The sequence below is a fragment of the Artemia sp. Qi Xiang Cuo genome, chromosome 17, assembly GCF_049724085.1.
Source record: "Artemia sp. Qi Xiang Cuo chromosome 17, ASM4972408v1, whole genome shotgun sequence".
In the NCBI taxonomy this organism is placed as follows: domain Eukaryota; kingdom Metazoa; phylum Arthropoda; class Branchiopoda; order Anostraca; family Artemiidae; genus Artemia; species Artemia sp. Qi Xiang Cuo.
Window position 1 is genome coordinate 19,438,754 of NC_142810.1, and position 19,213 is coordinate 19,457,966.

At 33.8% G+C, this 19,213-nt stretch overlaps 1 protein-coding gene across 2 annotated transcripts in view; it reads left to right on the plus strand.

The window, feature by feature from the left end:
- LOC148941988 (steroid receptor seven-up, isoforms B/C-like) overlaps window positions 1-19,213 on the plus strand; it is a 67,264-nt gene that overhangs the window by 23,967 nt on the left and 24,084 nt on the right. For both annotated transcript variants that reach the window (XM_089103651.1, XM_089103652.1), the window contains exons 4-5: window positions 3,264-3,446; window positions 8,761-8,836. In XM_089103651.1, coding sequence (XP_088959777.1) covers window positions 3,264-3,446; window positions 8,761-8,836 — 259 coding nt within the window. The remainder of the gene's footprint in view (window positions 1-3,263; window positions 3,447-8,760; window positions 8,837-19,213) is intronic.

Sequence of the window (19,213 nt, forward strand, 5' to 3'; positions counted from 1 at the left end):
TGTGAGTGTTTAAAAAGAAGGGGGTCCCTCCTGGTATTTTGATGATTCTATTGATTACGCAGATAAAAGGTCTTCGTTTTCTTCTATTTGTTGCACAAATCTCCTGTTCTTTACTGTTTTAACTAGACCCCCTTCCACGAGATACTTTCCCGTTTAGTTTACCTGTTCCTCAATTTTCGCTTGAAATTACTTCTGTGTCAACCTGATTAGTTTTTATTCTCATGTTGTATCAAACAGTTCGTGGTAACGAACTGTAAGTAAGGAGCGACCCGGCTCAATGGTAACCGAAACTCTAAAAAACTCTAAATCGTATCTAAAGATACTATTTGTATCTTTTGATACCAATAGATAGATCAAAAGAATCAGATTTCAATGCTGATTTCAAATATATAACTTTCATCAAGTTTAGTCCTACCCATCAAAAGTTACGCGCCGGAGAAAATTTGGCTGATTTTCGAAAAAAAGGGGGGAAGACCCCCTAATAATTATAGAACCTTAATGAAAATCACACCATCATATTCAGCGTATCAGAGAACCCTACTGTTGAGGTTTCAAGCTCCTATCTACAAAAATGTGGAATTTTGCATTTTTTGCGAGAAGAAACATCACGGATGCGTGTTTATTTTATTTATTATTTTTTCCCAGGGGTGATCGTATCGACCCAGTGGTCGTAGAATATCGTGGGACGGCTCATTGGAATGGAAATTAAAAGCTTTAGTGTCTTTTTTAAGTGACAAAAAAATGGAGGGCAGCTAGGCCCCCTCCAACGCTCATTTTTTCCCAAAGTCACCCGATCAAAATTTTGAGATAGCCATTTTGTTCAAAATGTTCGAAAATATGATAATTATGTCTTTTAGGATGACTTAATCTCCCGGAGTTTCCGGGGGGAGGGCTGAAAGTTATGAACTTAACCCAATGTTAACATATAGTATTGGTTATTGGGAAGTATACAGACGTTTTCAGGGGGGATTTTTTCTGGTAGTGGTGGGGTGGGATGTGGGGGGGTCGGAGGTTATATGGGAGGATCTTTCCATGAAGGAAGTTTTCATGGGGGAAGGGACGTTGCTATGAAGGGGACGCCGGATTTCCCAGCATTATTTAAAAAAAGATCAGAAATTAAATATAAAAAAAACAAGTTTTTCAACTGCAACAGCAGTAACATCAAAACTTAAAACGAACAGAAAATATTACATATATGATTGGGTTCCCCCCCTAGTCAATACCTCTCTCTTTAAGCCAAAGATTTTTTAGTACTTTCATAAGAGCTATTTATTCTAATTAACGGCCCTTGTGATAAAGCGGTCATTTTTGAAGAATTGGAACAAAATTCAAACTTTAGCTTAAAGAGCAAGGTATTGACTAGGGGGTGAACTCCCTAATGTACTTATTAAAAATAAACGAATATAGAAGTTCGTTACGTAAGTTAATTCGTAATTTACGTATATTTATTACTAATAAAAACGTTTGTAAATAAAATCAAACAAGTTTCGAGAAAGCTATTTAACCAAATAAAAGTAAAATTAATATGCAAATTTTGTTTTAATTATTCATGTACGGTTAGACAAGATCAAAATCTGCATTAAATCAAAAACTTTCAAAAATTAAACAGAAAAACAAGTTTTTTTAACTGAAAGTAAGGAACGACGTTAAAACTTAAAACGAACAGAAATTATTCCTTATATGAAAGGGACTGTCCTCTCCTCAACGCCTCGCGCTTTGCGCTAAAGTTTGACTTTTTCACAACTCTACTTTTCAAACAATAAAAACTTTACCGTAAATAGCGAGGCGTTGAGGAGGGGACAGCCCCTTTCATATACGGAATAATTTCTGTTCGTTTTAAGTTTTAACGCCGTTCCTTACTTTCATTTAAAAAAACTTGTTTTTTTTTATTTAATTGTAGTGTAGGCATGGCGGCTTTTCCGCCCACCTCATCCAAAATGGTTTACACATAATCTCTTATTTTTTCTGTACCAAAAAAAAGCTTTGAAAATCATTAGAAATATTTTTTATGGATTTTTTATGTTTATATGAGTCAGACAAAAATTTTTTTTGGGGGGGAGGGGGTCCAACCCCCTAAACCCTCCCCTGAATACGGCCTTGATCATGGGCATTTCAGAACTTTATGGTATTTTTTCAGACATAATTTTTGGATCCAGTAGTTATTGAACATACAGGAATCAATACAATAAATACAATAAATAAATACAATAAATACAATAAATAAACGAAAACCAAAACAAACAGAAATTAAAATAAATAAGAGTCAAACTCAAAACGAGCAGAAATTAATATGAGTAGGGTTCTAAATCCATATGCTTTCTAAAAGCCAGAATATAATTTGTGCTTTACTAAAAAAAATTCAAATGAATTTACTGAAAAAATGTACATTGTCAGTTTAATATACATATGCTGATATTTATTCCTTAAAATCTTAATTAATTTTTGATTTCTTAAAGTTATAAAAATGAAAACATCTAAAAGAAGTTTTAAACAAAAATAGATTCGCACTTTGTTACTGAAAACTAATAGAAACTTGGAAAAAATCCTGTGTCTTGCCTTACTTGTCCGAAACTGAATTTTTGTTCTGCTTGGGGTTTGACTAAAGCTTTACTTTTTGTCACAATTCTTTATAGAAGGCTTCTGAAACACAAGACCCGTTGACTTTGAATAAGAAGTATTTTTAGAGAATTTTGAGACTTTAAGAACTTAAAGAAGCGCCCTGTTGTGCTCAGTTATCTTATTTGCTCAAAAGACTGTGGAAATAAGTTAGAGCTTTATCACTGATATAATTTGACGCTTTTGCTTTACCTCATTTTTAGTTTATTTTTGCATCTTCATCTTTAAGACTTTAAGAACTTTAAGATCTTAAAAACTTAAAGAACTGTCCTGTTGTGCTCAGTTTTTTTATTTATTCAAATGATTGTTGAAATATTTTGGAGCTTTGTCACTGATGTTAATTTGAGACTCTTGTTTTACCCCATTTTATAGTTTACTTTAGTTTCTTCATCTTTGCTATTTATGTAAATTTTTTTCGCCACTAAAATTTGGACCCCGAATGGGTTTTTAATTTTGTTTCATGTCCAAATGAGATATTTTTATCATATTAAGCATTTTTGGAAAATTGGTATCTAGACCCTTTAGATAAAAATTTACGAAAGCATGAGTAGTTTAGCTAATTGATACTATATAATCAACTCAATTATTTAATAAAAATAATTTCGTTGAATTTTAATGTGTTAATATTTGCTTGAACTCGCTTGCAGCTCACGGATCAGGTGGCGCTGTTACGGTTAGTTTGGAGTGAATTATTTGTTTTGAATGCATCTCAGTGTTCCATGCCCCTCCATGTTGCACCACTTTTGGCAGCTGCTGGCTTACATGCTTCTCCTATGGCTGCAGACAGGGTTGTTGCATTTATGGACCATATTAGGATATTTCAAGAACAGGTAAGCATAATTTCCACCAACAAAAAGATTATCCATTTCGGAACTATTCTGAAATCCAGGACACATGCGAGAAGTGAAGTTTGATTAATGCTAATGAAATAAAACAAAATAGGATGAAAATATAATAGTTTATGAACAAAATTGGGCTATATATTTGCACATTAGGGAGGGTGGGGGTAAAGCATAGCATGTAGTTATATTAAATACGGAACACGCTGAATAACGCGAGAAAGATCCTTCTCGTACAAGTATAAAGTCATGTATAGTTGATTGAGAACAAGGTTTTATGAGAAATATTTGTGTATTATTAATGTATTCCCACGGTGAAAGGGGTGCTCTATGGCAGAAGGGCACCCTGCTAAACCGGGAATGGTATTCCTTTTTGGGGTTTTGAATTTTTTTTGTAGTATACCTTTCTTCGTCAATTATGTTCGGCTACCCGAACATAATTCATATGTCTTCCCTCTTTTTTCATATTTCTTCCCTCTTTGTACAGGCCAATGAGCCTTTGAGGGATTAATAACATGTAATATTGTATGTGTATTTAATGAAGAATAAATCTTATCTTATCTTACCCAAATTTAAAAATAAAAGTTGTTTTTAAATTAGTGTAGGTGACATTAAAGTTTGAAATTAAGTAAAAAAGATTATTATGTCACCGAGAGGAGAGGAGGTGGGATTTTAAAAAAAAGAAAAAAAAAGTATAAAGTCAATGGTGTGTCCATTGACACGTACTCTTTTATTTTGGACAACAACCCCTTATCCTGGGAACTTTAACTGCATCTTTTTCTGTCCCTAGCAAATCCCAAATTGTAATTTTAGCATCCATGTTCATTCAATCACTTATCATTACACACTAACAGGTTTTTATCTGATGTTAGCATTATCACTTCTCGCACGTGTCCTGGATTTTAGCACAGTACCTCCATTTCTCTAGTCTTGTCTTTTTTTTTAGAAACGGGAAACATTTTTTTATAAAAGAAAAAATCAGAGAAACATATTTCTAGCAATATATTAAAATTTTCTTTTCTTTTATGTAACTTTACTTATTTATTATGTAACTTATATAAGTTTTAGCTGTTTAACAGCATTCCCAAAGAGAAAAGGGATACTTCTGTCCTGTTTTCTATTTTAAACGATAAACTGTTTATTACGATAAATAAAAGTTCAAATAAGGATAAAATCCTTTTAACAGACAGTGTTTCACAAACATTGATAAGATTTCACAAAAATACTAAATATTCCGGTCACATATGCAGTGACTGTCATCAGTTGTAAAACTAAAAAAAAAGAAAGAAAAAATAAAAGTTTCTTGGTGTTACTACTATATAGCAGCATAGTTAACTATCAACAGATTATCAGTAATCGCCAATGGCCAAATACTGGAGGAGGTGATCTTTTTTAGATTTTAGAACCGTCGGGAGATCACTGAAATTATACTGTATTTTTAAGCAAAATTGTTTTCAAGTCCAACTCCATAAAGGATCAAGTGTTTAGTTTTACAGTCTTTAGAGATTTGGATCAAATATAAAAATACTATATTATTGCCTAAACAATTTAATTGACTAAACCTAAACTATTAAAGCGACTGAACCAGTACTTTGATCAAATAAATATATCTTTTTTTTTATGAAAACCCAAGGGATGAAAAAATCTTGGAAAGCTGTTAGAAATGACAACGACACTGTTAGAAATGACAATTAAAATTACAAAATAAGATTTCTGGAATGGACATGCAACCTAGCATAGGTTTTATACGGTACTAATCTAATCTACAATCTTTAATCTACATTAATTTACAACTATATTTTATTATTGACGTTAGACAGGGAAAATTCCTTAATTTCTATTAAAAGTTATACATACTGTTGATGACGACCAGACTTTGAATTGTTTTATCCATAGGTTTATCCAAAAAAAATAAAAAATAAAAATAAAACTAGATATTTCATCAAGTGACTGGTTTATTAATCTTATTGCGATATATTTATTTAAGTTTTCGACCTGTTAGAGATCTTTGAATACTATATGCCAATTGTCAACATTAGTGAATATTGGTAAGGAAATACCCTAAATCCCACTAAATTTTGGCAAATCATCTGGATTTCAGATGTCATGTAAGGTCCAAAACGTCAGATCTTGCAGCAGCCAACTAACCCCTTGAAGAAATGCCCTATTCATTTCTAAACTTTTCAAACTAGATTTTTTTTTTAAGAGACAAAATTTTACATGTCTGTAGCCTGCCAAAAAAAATTGGTATATTGCTTTTGAATGGAGTGTTGTCTCTCAGAATCTTTCATCAAAGATTTGAGTTTATGAAGTCTAAGTATTGTCCAAGTCAGCTATTCCGGAATTTGAACAATTTTACGGACTTTTTCTATGTTTATCACGTTAAGCATTACTATGATTTGACTTGCATTTACAGGGGAAATCTCGCTACCAGGAATTGGTTAGAAGAGCCTGGTTAGAAATTTCTAAATCATGGCCTAAAAATATGCCCCATCCCCAACTTGGATGATTCCTCTAATCCCTCCTATTAAGGGTTTAAATTTTCAATAAGTACGATTTTGAGCATCCATAAGGGAAATGTTGTGTCGGGAACCTTCAGTCAAAGAATCGATTTCGTGAGTGACATGAAGTTTCGACTAAATTTTTGTGTAACTTCTAGGTATAACAGAAAAAAAATCAGGGAAACATATTTCTAGCAATATGTTAAATTTTATTTTCTTTTATGTAACTTGATTTATTTTTTAATTAAAAAAAAACTTTTTCCACAAAATAAGTTTTTCAAAGAAATGTAAAGAATTCCATTAAATAAAAATGAGCAAAAATCAAATAATCTACCAAGCGTGAAACTACCACAAATCAGCATCAATAAATAAATGAAACCCAAAATGAACAAAAATTACAATAAATAACCGAGTCAAACTCAAAATGAGCAGAAATTAACATAAGTTGGGCTCAAAACCCCTATGCCTTCCTAAGTCTAGAACATAATTTGCTCTTTACTGAAAAAAAAATTTTTTTTTTACTTTTATAACTTTAATAAATCAAATAATATTAACATTCTGATTAGTAAATATCAGTACTGACAATGCACGTTCATTTGCATTTCCATTTGAATTGAATTTCCAGTTGAATGAGCCCTTTTCGAATTTCTACGACAACTTCTTCGATACGATGTGCCCTGGTCTAAAGGAAAAAATAATAAATAATACATCGTGCCAACATCGTTCTTATATGCCCCAGGGCATAACTTAAAACTCACGATTTTGATTTCGTGAGTGACGTGAAGTTTCGACTCGGACTGAAGTAAATTTTTGTGTAAAATATCAAGCAGGTACGAAGTAATTATTTTGGCAGAGCTCCAAACAAGAAAATAAACTAGTATTAAAAACTTCTAGGTTTTGAGGGGTTGTGGCCCAAAACCCCTTTTCTTCCCTAGAAACATACTCACAAGCACAAAGCATATACTGTATCTCGTAGTGAAGGTCATATTTTTTTAATTTAATATTTGATTTATCAGATTCTTTATAGCATGATTAATCGACTGTATTCTTTATTTTTATATAGAAAAGGCCTCTAGTTGTGTTCTCTTTCTTTTTGCATTCTGTAATTGAAGATATAGACATTCTTTTTCTGTCTAATAAGGTATATCCCATATTGCCAAGTGAAAAATTTTCTGCAATTCCCATTAGAACATATGTTCCTTATCTTGTTCTTAAAATTAGAATAAAAAAAGAAAATGCTGTCAAAATCCTACTAAGACACTTAGCATGATAAGAGATGTAAACATCACGATAGAATAAGAACAACCACATGTGAAAACATCTTAATTTCATTTGTCAATATCTAATTGACAATCTTTTAGACATTGTCAATAGTAACGATAATGGGTTTTGAATTGATCTAGAGATCAAGATGTCCTTTACAAATACATAGTCAATTAGAATTCGAGTTCAGAAGCCAAATTGATTAAGTCTAATCTTTACGAGTTCTTAACATCGAGTTCTCAACTTCTATTTTTTTTTTTTTTTTTCCAAATAACATAGGCTCGGAAGTATATCAAGGAATATACCGAAAGCAGGGGGTAATAGAGGCATGGTGAGAGACACCCGGGTCGGGTACACCTCTGAAATTTATTTACATTTTCTATCACCCGGGGTAAATTATTTATGTTTTAAATATTCCACTTGGGTACGAACGGTGGAATATCTTTCTGGAAGAAATGGGAGGGGGGCTAGTTGAATAAGCAACACGGGCAAAGAAACTATGGAAAAATTGTACGAGTCTTGAGGTTTTTCTTGAGATTGTACATTCCTTGAGGGAACTTGACAAAACTTGAAGAGGAGGTCTCCATCCTCCTTCTTATGCATGTGTCTAATTCCAAGCTTAGTAGAATCATTTTATAATTTGTTAATACCTATACTTAGGGAGGGGGAATTGCCCCCTATATTATCAACATATTTTTCTTTGTGTTTTAATTAAACAATTGAAAATACAACATAAATGCTCCCTCGATTTGAAAAATATGTTTTTTCTAAACCTGATTCATTAAAAGGTTTAAAAAATTGAAAAATAAAATCTCCCCCCCCTCTTCTACATTTTTTGAATTGCAACAATTGCACCAGCTATTGGCAGATAAAAGCCTGGTTTTGGTTTGAAGTAGAGATAGTTGCTAAAATTGACTGTAAAGGAGATGTCTTCAATGAAATACTTATCCCCCCCCCACCCAAAAACAAACTGCTGAAAACTTAGCGTTTTACGATGAAATGCAAACAAAACCTTACCGCCAGGATGCGTTTGCACAGGGGTGGATCTAGAGTAAAATCTTGGGGGAGCCCCAATGTGACAAGGGCGCCAATGAGCAAAATATTGGGGGGGGGGGGAGCCAACGTGACAAAGGTATCGAAAAAGGATAAACAACAGCAAAAAAAGGAAAGAGGGTGCCAGAAAAAATCTTAGGGGTGCCCCGGCCCCCTATGCATCCGTCCCTGCATTCGCATTAGTTGTCAACAAATTGAGAGGCTCAGACAGAAGAGCCCTTCAGACGAGTCTCATCCCTGAGTGGGAGGATGTCCATGCAGCGGCTCACCTGAGAGAAGATTGAAGGCTACTCACTCAAGCCTTTTTCTCTCTGGAGGCACAGGAGGAACTGAGGTCTAAGGTAAGGTTCGGTTGCCTGTAGCACACCACAGAGACAGTGCCAGTTAAAAGATAGCATGTCGGTAACAAAGGCATTACGTTATTGTTAATCTTTAAAGATAGTTTCACCAGATGGAATACCAATTTATTTGTTCTTTCGCCCAATTAGGTTGAGAAGTTGAAAGCGCTCCATGTCGACTCAGCAGAATACTCATGCCTGAAAGCCATTGTGTTGTTTACTACTGGTAAGGTTTTTTGAACTACCATTTTTGTTCTTTAATCTAATAATATCGGTTCCTTAATTTCTAAATAATGGGTATTTTATTGGTTCTTATGTTTTATACCTCCTCGTTATGCCCATTTTTTCAACTTTTTTCTTAAAATTCTGGCCGGATGTTCGTAACAAGGGAGGGAGACTTTAAAAAAAAACTGCTTAATTTATTAATATAGGGATAAATTCGAGCCAATTGCATGCGGCTGGGGGAACTTGGGACCCTACCATGGGTGGGGCTCCAATCTCGGGCAGGGAGAGAAATCTTGCCTGAAAGCAGTTCACTGCTGTTAAGATTTAATTATAATCATTTTTGTCTTTTTAAGTGTAAAAACAAATACACGGAGACGTGTTGTTCTTTACATAGTCAGTGCCTCTGCGTTGTCTCTGATAAAACTGCTTTCTTTTGTTTCTGAATACTGCTTTTGTATTTCTTGATTATCCTTATTGTGCCATATAGTGCACATTACGGTCAGCACATTACGGTCAGCGTATATCAGTCAACTAGGCCTTCGCACAAGAGAGACAGGCGGAGAGCTTGTCCAGGGGAGTTTGTCCCCTATCAACAGAATAAACAAATTTTACAAACAAACAAAAAATTAAAAATGGCAGCGTATTTGCATCAAAAGCACATCATGAGTGTTAAATCACCCTTGTTGAAAAAATTCCTCTGATAACCTGTTTTTTGTTTTACACCCTGAATTTGGTTTGGTTCTGATGCCTGGCTGGGATTGGTTAATACAAAACAACCTGGCAACCATGCCTTAGACGTTACTAGAATATAGTAGTGTGGAACACTTTTGAATCACCAATGCCGCACTACCTATATAATTGGTAAGTGTTTGCAACTCCTTGTCAATCTCTATCTTTTGCTCTTAAATCAATGGCGTGACGTTACAAAATGGGTATATGAAGCATGGAGCCAAGCAAGTATTTTCCGTTGTATGTTCAGTGGGTTTCGTTATTTGGCGAATATTTTGCGTAGTTTAGGCAAATCTGCACTGTTTTGTGTTAAGGCTATGAAATCAGTGAAAACACTCAAGAAACGTTTTTTAGGAGTAGGGTAAAGGTACTCCAAATTTTTTGGTTGGGGTGAAAAGGAGTATTTTTCGTCCGAACAAAAGAATAAATATACAAGATCTGCTGTTAGTTAATAACTCAATTTTTTGAGTATGCAAGCAATGACGGTACGGGAAGGTATGCAGTGAGCCTTTGTGACCTGAGCCTTGGCTTATTTTTGTGAGTCAGTCTATAATAATATTACCTAAATTACCTCTCATTGTGGTGTTTCTCTGGTGTCACTTTTTCATCCAGTAATTCTGGCAGTGCCTAACAATAAAAAAAAGCCGAAGCAGGGAAGCAGTTGGTCAAAATGCTAAGTAATTCAAAAAAGATGTCCCTGTGTGTGGTCGTCTTCTGTCCTTTTACGACGGAAAAAAGAACATGTCGGAAAACATATACATTATTGAGACCTTAAATTTGCAAATGAAATGAGAGACCACAGGGAAGAGCGAAAATCTGAAATACTAACCTCCTTTTTTTGTAAGATAAAAGCATGGGAAACACAACCCGAAAGAAATTAAATTTTTTGCGTACGTATATTGTTTGAGGATTAAAAAAAATATATGACTTACATTGTTGAATGTTTGATAAGTCCCTCGCCTTTTGCCATAGTTTTAAGCAACTGAAAAACTAACAAACGGAGAGTTTACCTGTAGAAAATCTTGCGACTCAAAAAATTATTCTTCTTTTACTGGATAAAAATTTTGCATAGCAACAACGGGTAGAAAGGCAGAGTTATTTTGCTTTTCTCTCTGATATCCACTTGAGGAATAATGTAATTGGCTAACGAAAATACGTCATAAAAATAACCCATGAAACCAAAGCAAACTGTTTTAGGCGGAAGAATAGGACTGTAATCTCTCTTTTCCTTCGCTTAAAGCCTTGCTGAAGGCATTTTGGGTCTCCGTATCATGGGAAACTATAAGACGTGATAGTCAGGCGTGCCAATGAAAGGCATGTACGGAGACAGGGGAGACATTTTTAAGCCCCACACAGAATATATTGAAAAACAATTCTCTTGGTATTTTATTGAAGAATACCTTTTATTGGTATTCCTCATTGAAAAAAAGGGTCTCCCTACATTTAAAAAAAACATATTTGCCCTCCCATAGATTTTGAAAAATACATTTGCTCCCCCCTCCCTCCCCACCTTACATTTTCATGAATTGGTGTGGTGCTCCTGATAAAAGTTGTTTTTCGATATATAATTGAGGTTTTTGCTTAAAGATTCCTTCGAAATTATCACACGAACATTTTTCTTGTTGTTTCCCTAGCGGTTCTTTAACTTCTAATATCGTATTATGTACTATGTACTATATGTGTGTGTCCATGCGGATTGGAATTATTGGAGTGGGAATGAAAAAGAAAATATTAAAAACTTAACATAATAGTTTTAGTTTGTTAATCAAGTTCTTTATGTTATATTTTATCCTCTGAAACTATTTATGGTTTGAAATCATGCACGTTTTGCTGCTTCGATTTTATCATGTATTTAAACGGCGAATTTCGTCACTTTTAAGATGGTGCTGCCCGTGGAGAGATATTTTTTTTTTCAAATATCTTAATATCTTCGTTATTTTCGAGCATCCAAAATTCTAAGAATTACATGCAGGTACGTACACATGATTTTTTTTTATGGGACCTGATAATAAAATTTTTCTAGGGGACCGATAATTTTTTTTGAGAATATGAATAAAAAGGGCCCGAAAATTCAAACAAACTTAGGATTAAAGAGGGGAGGGGGCAGGCTCTGATCCTCCAGTACTTACGTCCCTCACTATATGCATCAATGTGATAACGAATAGCCTTACTATGATAAGGGTAGAATTGTCTTCAGTGAACTTATAAATGAAATGAGGCCTCACTGGTTGAAACATGAGCAAATGTAAGTAGGACTTCTACAATCCTTTGGATAATTTCTGATTTTCATTTTTCAAAAGGGAATATTTCTATATTACGAATTTGGGTGCGAGTGCTGCGGATAGAAAGACTGGACATAATTTTAGATTCTAAGAGTTAGTATCTATAGAAAGATAACTTCGATTTTGTTGTCTTTTGTCTATTTTAGTAGTTTCCTTCTTTTTTGTAGAGATAAACCTACCATATCCCTAACTATCATAAAATAAACACAAAAATATTAAAAGATGTTACTGATCTATTTCTCATTTCACTCTCCTTCCTGTTTCTCTGTTTGCCCATTTCTCTTTTCCCTCTCTTTCCTGCATCTCTGTTTGGCCATCTCTTGTTCATTTCAACACACCAAAATATTTCCAACACAAATTTTCCTTCTGTACTTAAACAATAAAAGCTCCGTATTGTTAGCTTGGGATGCTCTGGACAAGTATTATAAAATGGGGCACATTTGCGGCATGTGAATGTTTTGTAGGTAATTGCGCATTGAATTGTTCAAATCTGTGCATTTTTCAAATCGATTTTTTTTAATTGTGCCTCTGGCTCATTTTGAGTGAAAAATGGTGATTTAGGCGCATTTTCACTTTTATGATTATAACAAGCATCTTGTTTCGCTGCTCTCGATGCTCGTTCCTCGTTGGATTTCCTGAAAATCAGCATGCGACTCACGTGAATTTACATACTTATGATGTTCTCATTCGATGGGGAATACTTTTAGAAGACACAAAGGTAGGGGTAGGTTTTAGTACTATTCAGAAAACACAATGCGGTTGACAAAACTCCTGAAAGATCTTAGTATTTTCATATTTGTAACACAAGTTTGTATTACGAATTTCGGACTAAGAAAAAAGCATAACTGAAATAAACAATGAGATATGAAATTAACCCTGGCCAATACTTTTCAATTCTTTTTCTCAATATGACAGCATTTCGATTCCATCCAGCAGTCCTCCATATAAAAGAAAACTCAGATACTTTTTTGCGTGACTTACTCCGACATCTGGTCAAAATCTGACCTGGTAATAAAATAAAGATCCTTGCACGTTATATAGCGTGCTACTTTTTTCCTCAGAACAATCAAATTCGACAAAGGAAACCCTTTAAAAAGACTTTGCTATTCAAAATCATCTTTTGTTAAACATCATTTTCAAAGGGTATGGGAATCTAATCATATGTCTGTTACTCAATTAAGCTAAAAAAAAAAAGTATTACATCCGTGATCAAATTGCTCGTGGAATACACATAAAAAAGATAAGCTCTTTACAAGGCGTAACAAGATGGAACTTTAAAATATCTGCGAAAAATGTAAAAATATAGAAAGCATTCGCTTGGCTGTCTGCATGTATCTCTGAATAATCTTTAAAACAACGAAAAGTAAAATAAAAAAAATCAACTTTTTTTAGGAAATACGGGCCACTGGATACTAACGTGAGATTTTTTTTTTTTTTTTTTTTTTTTTTTTTTATTTGTAAGAATCCGTGGAAATGAAGTCGATAAAGAGAATCAAAAATTCCAAAACAAACATCTTGTTTCTTGCATTGAAAAATCAACTGTTTTACTCAATGGTGTCGAGTTGCCAAAATTTAGGGGGAGGGGGGCAAAATACATTTTTCGAAATCCAGGGGGCCAAACTTGTCATTTTGTTCACTTCTGACAATGAAAATACCAAGACAGGCATTTTTGAATGAAACTTCCCTTGAAAAAGTAATTTTCAAAGTCAAGGGGGAGGTGTAAAAAAATCTTAGAGGGGGGGGGGGGAGTCAACCCCCTTTATCCATCTGACGCCATAGTATCTACTAATTTATTACATTTATGGTGAATGCCTTTACGTTTCTCCCTGGCAAAAAGAGTGCGTCTTCGAACCAATTTGGGCAGTTCGGGTGAGGTAATTCAAAAGGAGTTATTTTACGCGTTTCTGAAACTAAAATTTAGATGCCACTACTAAGCATACTGGATTCATTAGTCCGATCAGTTTTCTATTATTTCTTTTTGTTCTTTGCTGAGATGAAATTCTTAAAAAACCTTTTCTAGGAGACCTAAACCTCTTCCCTCCGCGAAATTAGTGTTACCATACTGAACATCTTTCAAACATTTACAACTATCATCTAATATTATTACACCCTTAACAAAACAAATTTAAATTATATTTAAAAAAACTTCAAAATTAAAAAAATTACTCGGTTTTCCTTGAAATTTTCAAATTAATCTATGAAAACGTGAGATTCAGTAAAATTCTTGAATTTACAGCACATATTTTGTGAATAGCAAAATTAGAAAAATATTACGTTACAGTATTTTTTTAATTTATATTAAAATTAAAAGATATCTATTTAAATTTTAAATTAAGAAATATTAAAATTAACTTAAAAATTTAATAGCAAAAGAAACTAAAATTTTTAACGAATTTGCATTTTTGGTTATCCACCTGGGGCCAAAAAAAAAAAGTAATTTGACCCTGAATGGGGTAGGAAGGTGTCAAAAGAGAGGGTTTGAAGGAAATCGAACTTAATGTGAGGGGCAAAATTTTTACCAAAGATTGTGCTTTTCGTGCTTCACCAGATTCATCTATTTGGTGCCAAACGAAAAGATGGTTGTCCCTGAATATGGTGGGAAGAGGTCATAAGAGAGGATATAGAAACTGGAACTTAATGGCAGGGTGTAAAGTGGGAAGTCGTGGATGGATTGGGGAAGAGGAGAAGCGTACTCTGCTGTGTTGGCATCATGCGTCTTGGCAATGCATTGAGGTTTTAATAGTAGTAATAGTAGCATTGGTTACGCAAAAAATTATGAACATTTTAGTAAATGGAATAAAATTTAGTTATTTTGCTATCATAATTAGTATAATCCAAAGTCCGCTTTTACTATCTGTTTGTAAAAATACTAAACGCTTTTTGCCATCGAACGTTTCGTACTTTAACTAATCAACCCAAGTAAACAAACGGAAAGTGATTATTCTTGTGCCCCTATACATTTTATCTGGTCACAATCCAATAAATTCTCATTGTGCTCCGTGTTTCTTTGACCATGGGGGGTAATATAATTCAAGTGTGGTCTGCTCCCCAGTCCCTAATTACAATTATTAAATCTCATCTGCTGATTCTTATTGAGACACCCTCACTTTTTCACGGATACTAGGGGGGTAATTAGCCAATAAAAGAATCGTCTCTTCCGTAATTCGGTTTTCCTAAATCAGCTTTTCATTGAAGAAGTAATAGAATTAGTTGCGGACGCAAACAGTTGCTGCACAACAGATATAAATTCGATGCTTTGGTGGCGGTAGATTAGCCGTCCGAAAATCGAAACGGCAAAGAAAAAGGAAGTTATGAGTGATTGCCGGTCGAAGTTCCTGAGTTACATTAAACTTAATGGTACAGCTGTGAGTGTCGGACCTGCAGGCGTCTGTTGATGCTTAGATGTCCAGGCTTAAAGTCAAAATACAAACAAAAAAAAAAATTGGCAGCAGTTTTTCAATTTTTCCGGAAGAGAATCTTTCAGCCTGATCCTGGAGAATGGGGTTGCAAAAAATCGACTAGAAAGTCTGCTTTGATGTTGGAAGACATAAGGTCAAGCCCAAAATCAAAACTGTAGGTGTAGCATACTGAGGGTTTTTTTTTTTTTTTTTTTTTTTTTTTTTTTAAATTGGCTCAAGCCCCATATATATATATATATATATATATATATATATATATATATATATATATATATATATATATATATATATATATATATATATATATATATATATATATATATATATATATATATATATATATACCTAAAAAAAACATACATATACTATTATCATTTAATATTTCGGAATTTTTTTTTGAATCCTTGATTTTTTTTTTTTGAATCTTGGGATATTTAAAAACCGAAACTGGCAGATGGCTCCCATCTCTATAATCTTCATATGCCTAAAAATTCGGCCGCGTAATGCACCTAAAATTTAAACCTTTTTTGGGAAATTTGAGTCGTATTTCCTTAAATGTCTGGTGTTGATAAGCTGAAGAAACGAGTAGAAAAAAGCTCCGTATTTTGAGTTTTGGAACTTCAGAAAGTTTGTTTACAGCCTAGAAAGTACTGTTGCTTATAAAAATGCAATAAAAAATGTTACATCATTTCAGCCACATTCTCGCGTGACTACAATTTTGAAGTTAAATACCCCAGTTTTTTTAGTTGTTGTGATTTAATATGCTTCGTGAATTAATATAAAACATTTTAGAATTACTGGCAGTACAATTCAAGGCATTTTATTAAATTGATTCCTTTTAAGGCGGTTGGATTTGTATGAATGATTAATGACTAGTGGCAACACTGTAGAGGGAATTCATTTCAAAATGCTGTTCAAATTTCTTGCTCATTAGTCTAGTGACATAAAAGGATTTGAGTACATGCATCTCTGTTTTTGTCACTAAAGCACAATGGCGTCAATTAGCGAAACTATAGAGAAGGGGGGGGGGGTAATGAAGTTACGAAAAAGGTGTATATATTATACACCTATACACTAGCATATATTATATTATTACCTAACCTAACCTAGGCACCTCCCCCCCCTAAACCCCAAAAAAACAACAGTTTAAATATCGTATACGCAGTGAAAACCACGCTATACATTGCGTTGCTCTATAGCGGTGTCTTGAATTAACCCAACAAAAACGAGTTTTTCGTGACTGGATTCCATTACAGTATATAAAAGAGTCTGTTAGTACAGGAGTACCAAATTCTCTAAAAGGTATCGTAACAATTTAGGGTGGGGGGGCTATTTCGTTCCTCAATTGTCGCCCCTGCTGACACGCTTGCTTAGGTGGATCGATAGAAAATGAGCCCAATCACTAAAGACCCAGGGACCTACACATACATCTCTGTTTTTGTCACTAAGGTGCAATGGCGTCAATTAACGAAAATATAGAGGGGGGTGGCAAGGGTTTTTGTCAATGTTTTTTTTAATGAAGCTAAAAAAACGGTTTATTTCCAAAACTTAAGAGGGCATTTTTAGGTTTCGTAAATTAAATACCAAAAAAATATTTTCAAAATATAGTAGGGGGGGCTATTGTCTTTTCCAATTGGTAACTCTGCTGGCATGCTTGATCATGTGAATAAGTAGCAAATGAGCGCGATCACTAAGAGTTAATTGAGTTCCTAATATGTTTTATGCAGTCACTATTGAACTTCCATTAAGTATGCCTCGCTCACTTCAACATATCAAATCATTTAAAAGTTCTTCTTTTAAGTCTCAAACCTATATCCCATTTATATTATATTAACAAACTCTCAAATCAACAATAAAAATAGATAGAAGAAATTTAAAAGTTGTTTTTAAATTTTATTAATGGTCATTAAGTTCATTGTCCTCCCCCCCCCCCCTGGGTGGGTTTCGAACGGCCACCGTGAAAATTACAAAAAATTTCATATATAAACAAAACAAAAAGGAAATATTTTTTGTTTTAGAAATAAATAAATTATAATTTCTAGTTTTCATATAATGATATTATACCGGAATAATTAAATACATATAAATTTTTGCCTACTTAACCTAGTTACTCTGCATAGAAGCCTGGATGTGAAGCTAACCATTTTTGTGTTCAAGTGCTTTTCAAGAATTTACGATTCCGAATTCGTTTTTGCTTGTTTATTTTAATATTCACCAACTTGCAGTTTTAAATTAGCGAAGATATCACAAGAAAAGCAATTCCCCCCTGGACCCAAACTAGGTCTATTTATACCTAAAAACACCTATTTTCTGTTCTTTTTATTTTCGTTCTTTTAAAATTAAGAAGTTTTTCTAGGGCAGTATCACATTTTCATCGGTGTTGCCCTCAAGGTCGTATCCAGGATTTTGTTTGGAGGGAGGGAGGGGGGTATATTTTTCAGAGGAAAGTTTTACAATCTTTTTTTTAACCCATAAAAAATGTGTTCTGATGATGGTTTCTCTCCTTGAGTGAGCAAAAGCGGTATGCAAGAATAGGAGTTGTCATAATCCTACCCATTATACAGGGCTTAGGTTGACTCGGGAAGAGTGTCAAGACTCGTGAAGTGCATGGGAATCTTGACACGGGCGGTGAAAGCGAACGAGAAGAGAAACACATTCCGTCTTGTTTAAACAAAACCCAGGCAGTAATTTTGATCTTTTTGGTTGTAATAATTTTTTTAAGATTTTTACGAGTTAAAAAAAACTTCGGCGGGGGGGGGGGTTCAAACCCCCTACCCCCCTGGATACAGCCTTGGCTGTTCTGTTAACCCGTGAAAACACATAAGCAAAATTTACGTAGAAATTTAAATCTGTGAAATTTAACCTAAGTTTTCGTGCATAAAATTCAAATATCAATAATCTGCACATTCCCAAAGACAAATAAATCCTTAAAAGGAATACCAAATGTTCTTAAGTTGTTTAGTGACATATGTTTTTAGCTTCTTTTTTTCTTATTTTTAATCGATTTTTTTTTTAATGTGGCGCTGGCTACTGCCAAAACCTGCATGACTGCAATGAAGATCTTTTTCGTTAAAACCAAATTCCAGATTTTGTTTTAGTTTCCACTTAACCATTTCAATCAATCAAATTTAATTTTCACTGTCCTTGGCAATTTAAGTAGATTTATTACTTTTTTATTAAAAAATGACACAGTCCGAGGGATGAACAAACATTTTTTTCTTTATTACGTAAAAACGACAAAAAAATCTTGATGAAGTATTATATCAAATTTCATCACCCTCTCGAAGCAGTACATTTCAGAATGCACCACTTGAAGCACTCATCACACTTTCATATCCTTTTGAACAATGAACAATTTATGGCTCGAAATTCGTGTGTGATATAATCGTGAGCACTCAATTCAAAATTAAAGAATAACGCCTTTTTAATGTCCAGTATAGACTATGTCGGTGTTCATACAGTGATTATTAGGTCCGGACAAACCACGTACAGTATAGTATTTGTGGCTATTTCTTATTCAAGAATGTCAGATTCGCTGTGGATTTTGTGTAAACAATATCCGCCAGACACTTAGAAGTAATATATGAATGTAAATTATTTTGTATTCTAACTTGTGATATTTGGCTTTTATGAAGTACATTGCTTGTTATTTAAATCCTGTTTCAGAATTTGTTCTATTGCAACACAGATATAAACTAGTCCCCACAGTGTTTTATACCTTCATCGATACAATTTAGCCAAATTTTGGGCACCCTGTAAACGCCAAATTTTCTTCCTTTATATCAGAGGTTGTTGGAAATCATGATTTTGAACTTTATCGTTTCTCAATGGGCTAATCTAATATAAATGAATATTCAGACCAGACTTCGTGCAAAAGGATCTGCCAGACAAATGGAAGTAAAATAAAAATATGAACTATTTTCAGTTTACCATAAGATTATACATTTT